This window comes from Annulohypoxylon truncatum (assembly GCF_022578515.1).
Source record: "Annulohypoxylon truncatum strain CBS 140777 unplaced genomic scaffold F4807scaffold_5, whole genome shotgun sequence".
Classification (NCBI taxonomy): domain Eukaryota; kingdom Fungi; phylum Ascomycota; class Sordariomycetes; order Xylariales; family Hypoxylaceae; genus Annulohypoxylon; species Annulohypoxylon truncatum.
Genome location: NW_025953791.1, coordinates 163,971 through 175,598, shown reverse-complemented (window position 1 = coordinate 175,598; position 11,628 = coordinate 163,971). Strand labels below are relative to the sequence as shown.

Here is an 11,628-nt window from a genome sequence, read left to right as displayed (position 1 = left end):
CTGATAACCATGCTGGTACTGACTCAGCTGGTTCTGGTAACCACTCTCACCTAGTTGGTTCTGGTAACCCAGCTGAGTCTGATAGCCATGCTGATACTGACCCAGCTGGTTCTGGTAAGTATTCTGGTACTGGTAACCCTGCTGGCTCTGGAGTTGGTAACCGCTCTGGTCCTACTGAACGGACGCCAAGTTCCCGGCCTGGAAGTTGCCCTCGCCTTGGTTCTGGGGCTGGTAGTACGTCTGACCCATACTCTGATTGCCGCCCTCATTCCAAAATTCGTGGTTGCCGGGCTGCGTAGCGTTGCCGAAGAGATCACCACCTCCAGGCACCTGATTGCTAGGTGCTTGTCCTCCATAAAAGCCCACGTGAGGGCTAGCCTCTCCATATAAAGGCGTATCGCCTTGCCCAAAGTCCATCGAGTCCTCGGAGCCCTGCATCGCACTGCCATGGTACATAGGCTGCTGCTGTAGAGTCGGGTTGGTGTAGGGCGCGAACGATTGCTGCTGCGGCATCGTATTATTGAAGAGGGTCGGCAGCTGTTGTCGCATTGCGTTGGGTGAAGCCGACCATTGCTGCTGGAGATTCTGAGCATCAGACGGGTCAAGCAGGTGCGTAGTCTGGAGATGCTCTCCAAGCTCGCCGTTGTGAGTGAACTTAGCACTGCAGCCAGGGACCCTGCATCGAAGAGTCTGTCGGGGCGCGGCTCCCGCGCCGGCAAGTTGTCCGAGAAGGTTGGACGAGGGTTGCTTAGCCTTCGCCTGTCCTTGGGCTTGCTCGGGTCGCGGGACCTTCAGATGGACATAGCGAATGTGATTCTCGAGGTTGCCCTTAGTAGAGAAAAGTGACTTGCAACCATCGGAGAGAGGCCAATCGGCCAAGTCCTTCGTACCGCTCACATCGAACTCGCCGCAAACAAAGCGCCTACCCTCATGACAGCTTTTGACATGCGCAGCCATGTTGGACTTCCTAGTAAACATATTTCCGCAGCCAGGCCAAGTACAGGGAACTGTCTTACGTTCCTCCATGTTCTTCTTAGGATGGGAATCAACGTGTTGCTCAAGTTCCGAAATGTTTGCGAAGAGAAGTTCGCAGAATGGGCATTTGTGCTTGGGATGATTCTGCCTTATGTGCTCATTTAATTGAGCAATCGTGGGGAACCCGACATTGTTCCCAACCTGCTGGCATTCATCGCACCAAAAGTTGAGTGGACCGTGTTGCTGCTCTTTGTGCCGTCTCAGAGATGCGGCGTTATCGAACGAGACTTCGCAAAGAGTTCCCTTGCGGTCATCTAGACGGTTGCAAACGAATCCAGCCGCGTTATGGTGGACCGTTCGAATGTGTCGATCTAGGGTCTCCTGCTTGCGGAAGACCTGGCTACAAGGAGGGAATCCGTGACATGTCAGCGGATCATTCTTCTCATGAGTGGCCATGTGTCGCTTAAGCTTTGCTCGAGTGGTAAAATCCTGAACACAGCCTTCATGTGGGCAGACATGGTCACGCTTGTTCTCATGACCCTTGCGATGATCCTCATAATTCTTCTTGTTCGCAAAGTCATGACCGCACTGGCCGCATACGTAAGGGCGCTCCCCGGTGTGCTGCTTGCGGATATGATCCTGTAGTCGGCACGGGCGATTAAACTCCGCTTTGCAATTGTCCCATGTGCATTTGTGCAGCTTCAAGTCCGACGGGTACTTTTTGCGCCCAGTTTTGGGCTGGGGAGTCGATGGTTGGTCTTCGGTGACTTCGGTCGCGGGAGTTGCTACCTCGGACAATGTTCCAAAGTTGGAGACACCGTCATTGGTGGCGCTCTCATCATCTCTAGCACCGTCATCGTTCTTATGGTCATTGGTAATATTGGTGATATTGTTGACACGATCACGATTGGCGACATCTATAGAGCGACGCGATAAGTATTTGAATATGGGATTGAAGTTGACTAGCTTACCTTGAATGCGACCGGTGCGTGAAGCCTTGGGATCATTTAGATCACCCTCGGCGGGTTCGTCCGCCTTTCTCTTCATTTTGCGATTGTTCAGGAATTATTTAAGATGTGACGGTTGGAGAAGTTGCGATCAAAAGTAGAGAAGGAATGCGATTGACAGAGCGATAGAAAAAGAAAGCTTGTACAGATCGTCGATGTTGACGAAGGAAGGAATCTTCGTAAAAGAGTGTGATGAACAGATCTGTAATTGAGTTTAGAAAAAGTTATCGTGGGGAGCTATGTTCAATTGTATATATCGATAAGGAATTGGAATAAAAAAATTACAGGGAGGTACCTGACTTGTGGGGGATAAGCCACTTATCGCTAAATCTACCAGGACAAATACGTCTTAGCGTGATAATTAGCCTCACAACGGACGTGCACCCAGAAACAACCCTGTAAATTCTGGGCCTCGATCTCTTTCAATAATTTATCCTTCTGATCTTATTTTTTTTTTCGCGTCGCATTCAACCAAGCCACATTCTCATCTACGATTTACCAACCAGCATCGCAACCCGCATCGACTCTCGTTTATACAAGACTTTCCTTTCGAGTTTATCAAGTGACCGCATCATAACCAAGATGTCTGACTACGGTGATGAGGGAGACGTCGGAGGGTGAGTTAACCACTTGGCATTTCAGTGCAGTGCATCTGAGGTGTCGCATCTGATCGTCTAACGCGCCGCAGGGACGAGCCTATGTACGAGGATGAGGAGATTCTTGAAGACGAGCTCGACCCCGAGGTGCTCGGCGGAGAAGATGACGAGTTCAATCGCAGAGGTGCAGAGGAGGAAGAGAACATCGTTATTGGAGGTGATCCGTCTGCTACCGCGAACCGAACTAAGGCTACTACAAAGTCCAACAAAGACAAGAAGGTCCCTAATGACCAACGAACTACCACTCCGTACATGACCAAGTATGAGCGAGCTCGTGTATTGGGTACTAGGGCACTCCAAATTAGGTAAGGACTACGTTGACGAGGATGCCGATACCAGATTTATTCTGACTGAATGTCGCATAGTATGAATGCCCCTGTCCTCGTGGACTTGGAAGGAGAGTCAGATCCGCTTCAGATTGCCATCAAGGAGCTTCGTGAGAAGAAGATACCGTTAATCATCCGCCGTTATCTTCCCGATGGCTAGTATGTATTCAATCTCCTACATCGGCATGGCAGATGATACTAACTATCGTGCAGTTATGAGGATTGGTCATGCGAAGAGCTTCTCCAGTGAATGGACCAGGGCACCTCTCGGTCAAGTACGATCTACTTATGGGGCCGCCTCTAAGATCACTCCGAAATGCTTCTCGATTTCGTCATGGATAGGATAAGACTGGCTAATAGGACCGCGCAAAAATGAATCGACAGGGGGTTTAAGAATAATGTGCATGAGCATGGAGTTTGTGGTTGCTTTACGGAATATATCAGATTCTCCCTGGGCGTGATCCCTCCAAGTACGCCTCGTCATGAAGCCAACGTTCAATCGGCCGACAATACGGTATATAATTGCCTCGCTGGGTAATTGTAGATTGCATTATGATGTCTTTTATAGCAACGCCAGTCAGCCTCAGCTGAATGGGTGGGCATCCCATGACAATTAGGTACAGACGCTGACGGCAACGGCGAAGGATATTGCCAGATAAGGCGAATGCCCTCGCCGAGCTTACCGGTAGCCCTGCCGTCAGCTGCGGTTTAATCAGTTGCGTTATTATTGGGTATACCTGATCTAATAGTAGGAGGAAACGTATGGTTCCTTTCGATATCTTCGTCGGTGAAGACTACTTGTACTCACATTAAACATAAATGCTGCTGCAATCAATTATATTCATGAGCAGGCCATCGCACTTTGTAGTATCATTAGAAGCTTACACGTGTTTTGTTTCTTTGGTTTATATAGCTTGCTACATGGGCAAGCTCGAAAGGGCGGTGATCAATTCGTATTTTGAGTCTTAAATCCGTACAATTATCCAATGCGGTGTGACAATTCGACATATGGCTATCGAAGGAATCCCCATTTAGAAAGTCTGCCAAGCCTTCGAAAGCAATCTATGGATGCCTATAGGCTAGGCGGCATATAGTACAGCTTGAATACAACATGAGACCGCAGCATCTCACCAGGTTACCAGGCGAACGGGCCCTATGACGTCGTCTGATTGTTGAAGGATGCAGGTCAGCTGCTGCAGCCGCATTCCCTTCGTAATGTTGGTGCTATGTCATATGTAGGGGACAATGTAGGGTGTAATGTAGGTAGGGATTAGGATGAATACGAAGCAGAGCAACGTTCCTCTGGAGATTCTATGGTACATCAGTTGCGAAATCTACCCGGCTCGTGAGAATCAGCAGAGCGCATCGTAACAAATATGCTTAGGCCCTTGGAGGAAGATGATGCGACATCGGTTTTCTTTTGAGTTCCTTGGCCAATGTGATAGACAACATATTCTGCAGATTCGACTCTGCCTGTCTGCATCGTGTACTATACCAAGCAGGCCAAGCACCAAGCTCTTTGATTGCTAAGTTGGTAGTGTGTAAATATGTACATATGCAAGTAGTGTATGTGTGTTTGTTGTTTCGAACGCACAACATATTAGAGGCATAGCCCAGCTTATTATCTGATTATTTGTCGTACGGTTCATATTTGTTGTTACTCACCCTGCCCATCTAGGTATCCCAGGTGCACAATCTAGGACTTCAGCTCTCTACATGCATCCGTATATGTAGTACGACATAGTACCCGATCTAAGCGGAGCTCTATTGACGATCGACATCAACTATTTAATCCTTCCTGTTGCCCACAACTGCACAACTGCCTCCCGCATTGTTTGTGATTGTCAGGCACGACTTACCGAGAGACTTTACAAACATTGAAGTACATCCTCCCTTCCTTTGTTTACCGGATCTATAACATTCGCTCCTGGCAACAAGGAAAGATAACGACACTCTTCTTCCTTCTCACAGTTTCCCTCCCAAGTTCCTCACCAAGGCACATCATCGCACAACTGCTTCTCTGTCCGCAACCATGCAGTTAATAGCAATTATTACCAGCATCGTCGCAGCTGTGACTTGCGTCTCTGCTCGCGGAAGACCGCCGCTAGCCAAGAGAGAAATCGGAGGTGTAAGTTCTGTTCTTTCCCGAGTCCCACTCTCTGACAGGTAACCGTAAACGGATTGCTGACTTGCGCGCGGGAATATCCAGGTCCTAATCTGCAATGGCGCCAACGCTACCGGCGCGTGCCATTACGAGGTCTATTCTCTCCAGGACTGCCACAACATGCCCGAAGGCTTCTCGGGAAACACCAAGACCTTCGCTCCTGACGGCGACGCATTCTACTGCTATCCTAAAGTGTGAGTCCATGCATCATAGCTTCCTTTGTCTTTTGTCTCTGCGCACTCGGGCTAATATGGTACTTGGTATGGCGCAGAGGTCAATGCGATGATATCTGCACATCGCCTACGGGCTGCACATTCGGCGCCGTCTCCTTCTACAACCCTGTCAAATGGGATCTGTCATCCATAAAATGGGATCATCTTATCGAGTCCTTCGACTGTTACCAGAACCAAACGACGAAAGCATAGAATGGATTGTTGACGTGAATTGGCTGGAGATGTTAATGGAATTGTCAGATATGGTGTTAGACAAAATAGACGCCTTAATGCTATAATAAGTAAAAACAGGGTCCGCCCAGCACTAAAATCCCCAAAATTCAAAAGATGGAGGTCGAATTGAGTTTTCCGATGATTAAAACGAAACTAAAAACCAATCCGAAATTAGCGGGATGTCAACGATTCAACGACGGAGTCCGGTCGGTATTCGGAGTGTTTGTGATATTCAAACGGCGCCAATGACGTCGGTCTAGATGCTTGGAATGTGGGGTTAGATAAAGAAAAGCGACATCTCAGAGCTTGTATTGCAGTCTTGTAACGCACCGATGGCGGGGTTGTTCGTCGATAGTCCAGAAAACTGCCGGGGAGGAGCTTGAGGGGAATCGGGAAAGACGGTTGATGCAGTTCTCGCATCATTCATCATCTTATTACCTATTAGTCCTTGTACATATCTGAATTGATAATCGTATCCTAAAGACTTAAAAATCTATTAATCATAGCTATCTCTACCCGACTCCTCCTTCGTCTCCAAGTTAATAGATCTATATATCTAACCTCCAGACAACAACAACCACCAGCACCCCTTTCTCCGCATCCGCACCCGCATCCCAAACAATATCACGCACGAAGCCACGCACGCAGAGAAGCAAAAATGGCCTTCGAGACCAAAGCCACGATCGCCAACTTCGGCGGCAAGCTGCTCAAGCTGCAGCACCAGTCCACCAGCACCGGCACGCCCATGGACGTAAACCTATTCCTGCCGCCCGCCGCCGCCAACCAAAAGGTCCCCGTCCTGATCTACCTGTCGGGGCTGACGTGCACCCCGCAGAACTGCACGGAGAAGGGGTTCTTCCAGGCGCACGCGGCGCGCGCGGGCATCGCGCTCGTGTGGCCGGACACGTCGCCGCGGGGCGCGGACCTCCCCGGCGAGACCGCGAGCTGGGACTTCGGCGCGGGCGCGGGCTTCTACGTCGACGCCACCCAGGCGCCCTGGAGCGCGCACTACAAGATGGAGACGTACGTGTCGTCGGAGCTGCCCGCCGCGCTGTTCGCCGCGTACGCCGATACGCTGGATAGTAGCCGCGTCAGCATTACGGGGCACAGCATGGGCGGCCACGGCGCGCTGACGCTGTACCTGAAGAACCCGGGCAAGTACCGCAGCGTCAGCGCGTTCGCGCCGATCGCGAACCCGAGCCGGTGTCCCTGGGGCGTCAAGGCGTTTACGGGGTACCTTGGCGACGCGGATAAGGAGGCGTGGAAGAGGCATGATGCTACGGAGCTGGTGAAGGGGTGGAAGGGGGGCGATTTAAAGGCGCTGGTGGATGTGGGCACGGGGGATAACTTTTATAAGGCCGGACAGCTGTTGCCGGAGAATTTTGAGAAGGCGGTTAAGGAGGCGGGTGTTACGGGGTTGGAGTTGCGGTACCAGCCTGTGAGTATTTTTTCTCTCTGTTCGTGATGAGGTCGTTGCCGATGCTGGTGTACTAATTTGTGTGTGTGCACAGGACTACGACCACTCATACTTCTTCATGTCGACCTTCGCCGGCGACCACGTCGACCACGCTGCTAAGTACCTGTTCGCTTAGAGACGGTTGGGTAAATATAGCTATTCATCTATCGGGAGCTCCGAAAGCTCGGGTTCCAACTGCGAACTATGTTCACTCCTATCTTGAGCTGTGGACTTACTAACGGATGATTGCGAGTTGAAAGAACGAAGGCACGGAAATCTCGCCATCGATGATATGGTCAAGCGGGAAAAACAGCAAGGGCCTAGATAATAGGCATATTGTATCACTTATGGAAGCACTCGATAGGAAGTTGCAAAAAGAAAAGTGTATGTATACGCCGTTATGATCAACGCATCAAGAACACACAAGCATGCTTTCTTGTGTTAAATTACGTATGTGGTATATATCAACATTCGAAGCTCGCGGATATCTTCAGAAAACGAAAGGACATCAACCTCCGCCCCCGGCATCGCCGTTAGGTCTGGACCTTCCTACTCTTCTTCGTTATCTTCATTATCTTCATCATCTAGCTTATCCTCTTTTCCGTCTCAGGAGTAAAGCCCTCCTTCTCGAGCTTGCTCTTCGTTTCGGCTTCTACCTCTCGCCGTATCCGGTGGAAGGCGAGTTTCTCGAAGCGGCTCATCCCCTTCCACCAGTGCTGACCGGCTTCGTGGTCGCTGATGCGCTCGATGAGTTCCGACGTCTTTATCCTGACGTCGCGGTCCTTGTGGAACAGCCCGAGAGCTATGTAGAAAAGCCCCGCGTGGGACTCGGGTGCTACAGACAATAGCAAGCATATCTCGTCGTACGAGTGCACGTACTTGGAGAACGCCAAGTAGATCTCTCGGCTTTGCACCGGACTTAGACGTTGCGACCGAAGCCGGTCGTGCATGTGATGTAAATCTAAACCCTTTAAAGGTCGGATGGTGTAAAGCTGAGCGAGGTCCTAAAAGGCATTTTGTTAGTCGTCGCCAAGAGATACTATTTCGGTTGAGGCAGCTTCTTACCTGAATGTAGCTGTAGTAACTTCTAGTATTTCTCCAGCCTTCAATCCGACAAACGTTTCCAGCAAGCTCCTTCTGCTTGGCGTTCTCATCCGCCCACACGTATCCGTGCCCGCCCGTGAGCGTCTCAAACTCGTCATTCCCGATGTATAAGGCACTAGCTCCATACACCGTCTCCTCGAAGGCGGCGGCTATGCGGGTAAACCGCACAACCCAGTCTCGCCACTTCGCTCGAATGACTCGTTCGCCTCGCCTCGCTGTTATGCTTTTGAGGATGTCGTTCATAAACACGAGATCTCCTGTGTAGTCCACGTTTCCACTGGATGAACCGCTGAGCGTGTTCGCAAATGACGGATTCTGCTGTTGGAAATATACGAGACCCTCCGTGATCGGTGCGGGTTCGATTTTATCACTGATCTTCATCCGACCTGTCTGGAGGTCGCATAGTAAATCCCACCACTCGGGGTGTAGTTCAAAGGTTGGATTCGTAACTCCAGCGATGAAGCCGGGAACCTTCAAAAGATCGTCGACTTTGGTAAGATCTGTGTACGGGAATGCGTGCCTAGAGAATCCCCGTAACACACCCCCGGAGGCCAGAGCACACGCCGCTAAGACGGCCTCCGCAACCTCGCCCGATGGCATAGTATGTCCAAGGAAAATTACCCTCTTCTGGGTAAGAAGAGCATTAGCAAGTACTATTATAGGATGGGTTCCTGGCCCGTTCGTAGTTAGGTGCGTATGTATCGAAAAGTGTTGTACCGACTTTGCATGCGGTTCCGAAAATGTTTGGATTAGTTTGATAAGAGAGAAATCCCCGACTGTTTCCGGCATAATTGCTGTCGGAATCTTGACAGGAATCGGGATGCCCTTGTACATGACTTTACTCTCAAACTCGTGCGTATCTCGCGGGACTGAGTAAGCAGATTGGCCTTCAAGATGAGCCTTCGTCCCTCCCCGAGAGATACCTTGTAGCTTAGGGGGACTTTTGCTTGCGTCGAACGGCTCACCAACTCCTTCGCTCTTGTCCTCAGTTATTCGCCTCTGTATCATTCGTTCGAACTTTTCGACAAAGAGGTCCTGGTTATTACTAGCTTGTAGGAGATGCCTCTCAAGCAAACTGAGCTTTGGCATTAAGGAAAGGTCCATGTTATTCACGGCCTCGTAGAGCATAGATAAGGTCTCTGGGACGGGAGACTTGTAGTATTCCTCAAGCGCAAGTAATAGGAGAGGCTGCAATAGTTAGGGATGTGTGAAAGGGTACTAGGATGTATCGTAAACTAACCTTATAAATATGTAAAAAGGGGTGCCTTGTACATATAGCCATTGCTTTGACTATAGCGCCTCTTTTCACTGACTTATCGTGTCTTGTATAAACCAAATTTAGGACATATATTAGCGGAGGACCTTCTCCCCCTTCAGGTTCTGAATCTGTTGAGGAATCGTCATCCCAGTCCTCGTCGTCTTCTTCATCCTCACCCTCATCAACTGTCTCGTCATCTTCGTTGATTATCCCAGCAGCCCTGTCTCTTCTTCGCTTCCTTCGCCTTCGCCTTTCTTCTTTCTCTTTTTGCAATTCTTCGTCCTCCTCTTGGCTCGTGTCCTTATGCAGGAAGAAGATAGTCCAATCTTGATTACGCGAATGAACTTGGTCTGGTAACATGAGTTCAGCTAACATATGCTCATCCCCGGTAATCGCGACGGGAAATTGATGTTCCATGACAGGGCCGCGGTCGATGTCGAAAGAGGCGACCAAGATATACTCGACATGATTTTCTGACTCGCGAGGATACTGCGAGCGTAGTTTTCTGGGTGATTGGCCATTAGGATTGTGTCGCTTCGGCGCCTCGAGAGAGGAATGTTGCGAAGAAGACGCGGCAGTCTGACTCGCCAGCGACGAAGTCTTGGACTTCGAACTAGGATCTGACGTGCGATCGTTGTTCATGATGGGAGGCTGTGGAGATCGTGGAGGTCGCGAATTATGAGACATCTGCGAAGGGGATCGCGAAGATAAGAAGGATGTGAGAGATGCGCGGTGGTTACCGGCACCGCCATTAGAAAGGGATTGACTAGTATTTGTTCGAGACAGATGGGGGAACGCCATTTGAGTCGATGCCATTAGTAACCAACAACTCGGGCCTGGTATGATCGTCGCGCGGTTGACAGGTCCGCCGTGGTGGGACTCCTCGGGGCAGTGATCAAGTGCAGATCCTCGACGTCGGAGCTCCTTGGCCGACAAAGAAAATATGTATCACCGAAATATGTATATCTTCGTATTGCGCCGAGATTGAAGAGTATGCTACGTTGAGTCAATGTAGATTGCGACTGGTGGTCCCGTCGCGGCGGGGGATTCGATCAGCGCTGCTGTGCCATGCGCAACTCAGGGGTTGCGCCGTGTCTATTTGCGATGTCGCGATAGACCGATAAACCGTACGAAGTACCACCGAGTAAGATCAGAGATCGAGCCAGAAGACGCACAAGACCAACGCCAACGGCAACCGGAAGTGAAAAGTTGGAGTAGGAGAGGTCAATGGCCGAGACATGATCTGCTACACATTCATCTCTTCGGTGTTGTTTGAACTCAAAAGGCGGTACTTCACCCTGAGCAAGGGGGGGTTCAGGATTGGGGGAGAAAAAAAGGTACCGAGAGCAGCAAGGCGAATGGAAGCGAAAGAGAGTTTCGTATCAAATTTAGACCCTTGATCAAGAAGACCCCTGTTTCTCGTCGTACAGCCAATGACTTAGCTCGGCTATAGGCTTTGGGGCGCTATTTAGGGGTCTAGGATGCTAGGGCCTACCCCTTTTAGCGTTCTTTTAGCGCCTCTCACACTCTAATACTCTCTAACGCCCTTTCCTTTTTAACCCCCACCTCCCTGCTGCGACTAGTCTTGCTACCGCAACTACCAAATCAAATCCATTCATCGCAGCCCAATCGACCAAAGGGAAGCGGGGAGGCGGGTCCCATTTTACCGACAGTTCATACGTACTTCCAAGGTTATGTCTGTACGACATCGATGGTATGATAAACCGCTTCCTGTTCAACACATGGCGCAAGCCACCGATGACCATAAACCTTATCTAAAGCCATCAAAGTCAAGGGTTATCCGTGCAATTCGTACCCTAAATAACTCTATTTCATCGCTTCCATTCATCAAATTCCCTTTTTGGGAAGCGAGGAAATGACACCTAATTCAGTATCATCACGCGTAATGGGAGAAGCCTGAGTTTTAGACTACGACATGCCAGCGTAACTTACGCCTCAGCTGTGGTTAGTCTGCCGTTGACTCGAAAATAACCATCCTATGAACTAGGTAACCTAGGAGAAAATTACGGACATTGTTGAATGACTATTTGTGTGGCTTCAGATCGAACTATGCTGACAATGTCGAAAGGTATTAACTGGGGGGCTGTTTTGAAGCTGTCACTTCCAAAGTTCTCATGATTTTCCCGGCCGTTACCAGCATTAGACACGAGATAGAGCAATATTACGATTCTAGAGAATTAGAGACAGCAACTGAGAGGTCCAATTACTACGAGAT

At 49.9% G+C, this 11,628-nt stretch overlaps 5 protein-coding genes across 5 annotated transcripts; 3 read left to right on the top strand and 2 right to left on the bottom strand.

Moving 5' to 3' along the window:
• Positions 1–91: 91 nt before the first annotated feature.
• On the bottom strand, positions 92–2,235 carry F4807DRAFT_303987 (uncharacterized protein). Its single transcript, XM_047994974.1, has 2 exons — positions 1,947–2,235; positions 92–1,892 (listed from the first exon to the last, which is right to left on the bottom strand). The coding sequence occupies exons 1-2, from the start codon at positions 2,020–2,022 to the stop codon at positions 172–174; spliced, it is 1,797 nt and encodes a 598-aa protein (XP_047857418.1). The 5' UTR covers positions 2,023–2,235; the 3' UTR covers positions 92–171.
• A 196-nt stretch (positions 2,236–2,431) lies between these two features.
• On the top strand, positions 2,432–3,933 carry F4807DRAFT_412006 (RNA polymerase Rpb6). The gene is made up of 4 exons (XM_047996741.1): positions 2,432–2,599; positions 2,671–2,943; positions 3,004–3,123; positions 3,178–3,933. The coding sequence occupies exons 1-4, from the start codon at positions 2,565–2,567 to the stop codon at positions 3,212–3,214; spliced, it is 465 nt and encodes a 154-aa protein (XP_047857417.1). The 5' UTR covers positions 2,432–2,564; the 3' UTR covers positions 3,215–3,933.
• An 872-nt stretch (positions 3,934–4,805) lies between these two features.
• On the top strand, positions 4,806–5,649 carry F4807DRAFT_303929 (uncharacterized protein). Its single transcript, XM_047994972.1, has 3 exons — positions 4,806–5,092; positions 5,174–5,322; positions 5,400–5,649. Exons 1-3 carry the CDS (start codon positions 4,997–4,999, stop codon positions 5,551–5,553), a joined length of 399 nt encoding a protein of 132 aa, XP_047857416.1. The 5' UTR covers positions 4,806–4,996; the 3' UTR covers positions 5,554–5,649.
• Positions 5,650–6,115: 466 nt separating this feature from the next.
• Positions 6,116–7,401, top strand: F4807DRAFT_303937 (putative esterase). The gene is made up of 2 exons (XM_047994973.1): positions 6,116–7,012; positions 7,086–7,401. The coding sequence occupies exons 1-2, from the start codon at positions 6,233–6,235 to the stop codon at positions 7,164–7,166; spliced, it is 861 nt and encodes a 286-aa protein (XP_047857415.1). The 5' UTR covers positions 6,116–6,232; the 3' UTR covers positions 7,167–7,401.
• A 55-nt stretch (positions 7,402–7,456) lies between these two features.
• F4807DRAFT_411996 (spindle pole body interacting protein) lies at positions 7,457–10,771 on the bottom strand. Its single transcript, XM_047996740.1, has 3 exons — positions 9,375–10,771; positions 8,096–9,322; positions 7,457–8,034 (listed from the first exon to the last, which is right to left on the bottom strand). The coding sequence occupies exons 1-3, from the start codon at positions 10,206–10,208 to the stop codon at positions 7,615–7,617; spliced, it is 2,481 nt and encodes an 826-aa protein (XP_047857414.1). The 5' UTR covers positions 10,209–10,771; the 3' UTR covers positions 7,457–7,614.
• Positions 10,772–11,628: the final 857 nt, after the last annotated feature.

Coding starts and splice junctions, on each gene's coding strand:
- F4807DRAFT_303987 (XM_047994974.1), bottom strand. CDS start 2,022: ATGAAGAGAAAGGCGGACGAACCCGCCGAGGGTGATCTAAATGATCCC. Junction 1,893..1,946: donor ACGCACCGGTCGCATTCAAG/GTAAGCTAGTCA, acceptor GTCGCTCTATAG/ATGTCGCCAATCGTGATCGT.
- F4807DRAFT_412006 (XM_047996741.1), top strand. CDS start 2,565: ATGTCTGACTACGGTGATGAGGGAGACGTCGGAGG. Junction 2,944..3,003: donor ACTAGGGCACTCCAAATTAG/GTAAGGACTACG, acceptor AATGTCGCATAG/TATGAATGCCCCTGTCCTCG. Junction 3,124..3,177: donor CGTTATCTTCCCGATGGCTA/GTATGTATTCAA, acceptor ACTATCGTGCAG/TTATGAGGATTGGTCATGCG.
- F4807DRAFT_303929 (XM_047994972.1), top strand. CDS start 4,997: ATGCAGTTAATAGCAATTATTACCAGCATCGTCGCAGCTGTGACTTGC. Junction 5,093..5,173: donor CCAAGAGAGAAATCGGAGGT/GTAAGTTCTGTT, acceptor GGGAATATCCAG/GTCCTAATCTGCAATGGCGC. Junction 5,323..5,399: donor TTCTACTGCTATCCTAAAGT/GTGAGTCCATGC, acceptor GGTATGGCGCAG/AGGTCAATGCGATGATATCT.
- F4807DRAFT_303937 (XM_047994973.1), top strand. CDS start 6,233: ATGGCCTTCGAGACCAAAGCCACGATCGCCAACTTCGGCGGCAAGCTG. Junction 7,013..7,085: donor TGGAGTTGCGGTACCAGCCT/GTGAGTATTTTT, acceptor GTGTGTGCACAG/GACTACGACCACTCATACTT.
- F4807DRAFT_411996 (XM_047996740.1), bottom strand. CDS start 10,208: ATGGCATCGACTCAAATGGCGTTCCCCCATCTGTCTCGAACAAATACT. Junction 9,323..9,374: donor CCTTTTTACATATTTATAAG/GTTAGTTTACGA, acceptor TAACTATTGCAG/CCTCTCCTATTACTTGCGCT. Junction 8,035..8,095: donor GTTACTACAGCTACATTCAG/GTAAGAAGCTGC, acceptor AATGCCTTTTAG/GACCTCGCTCAGCTTTACAC.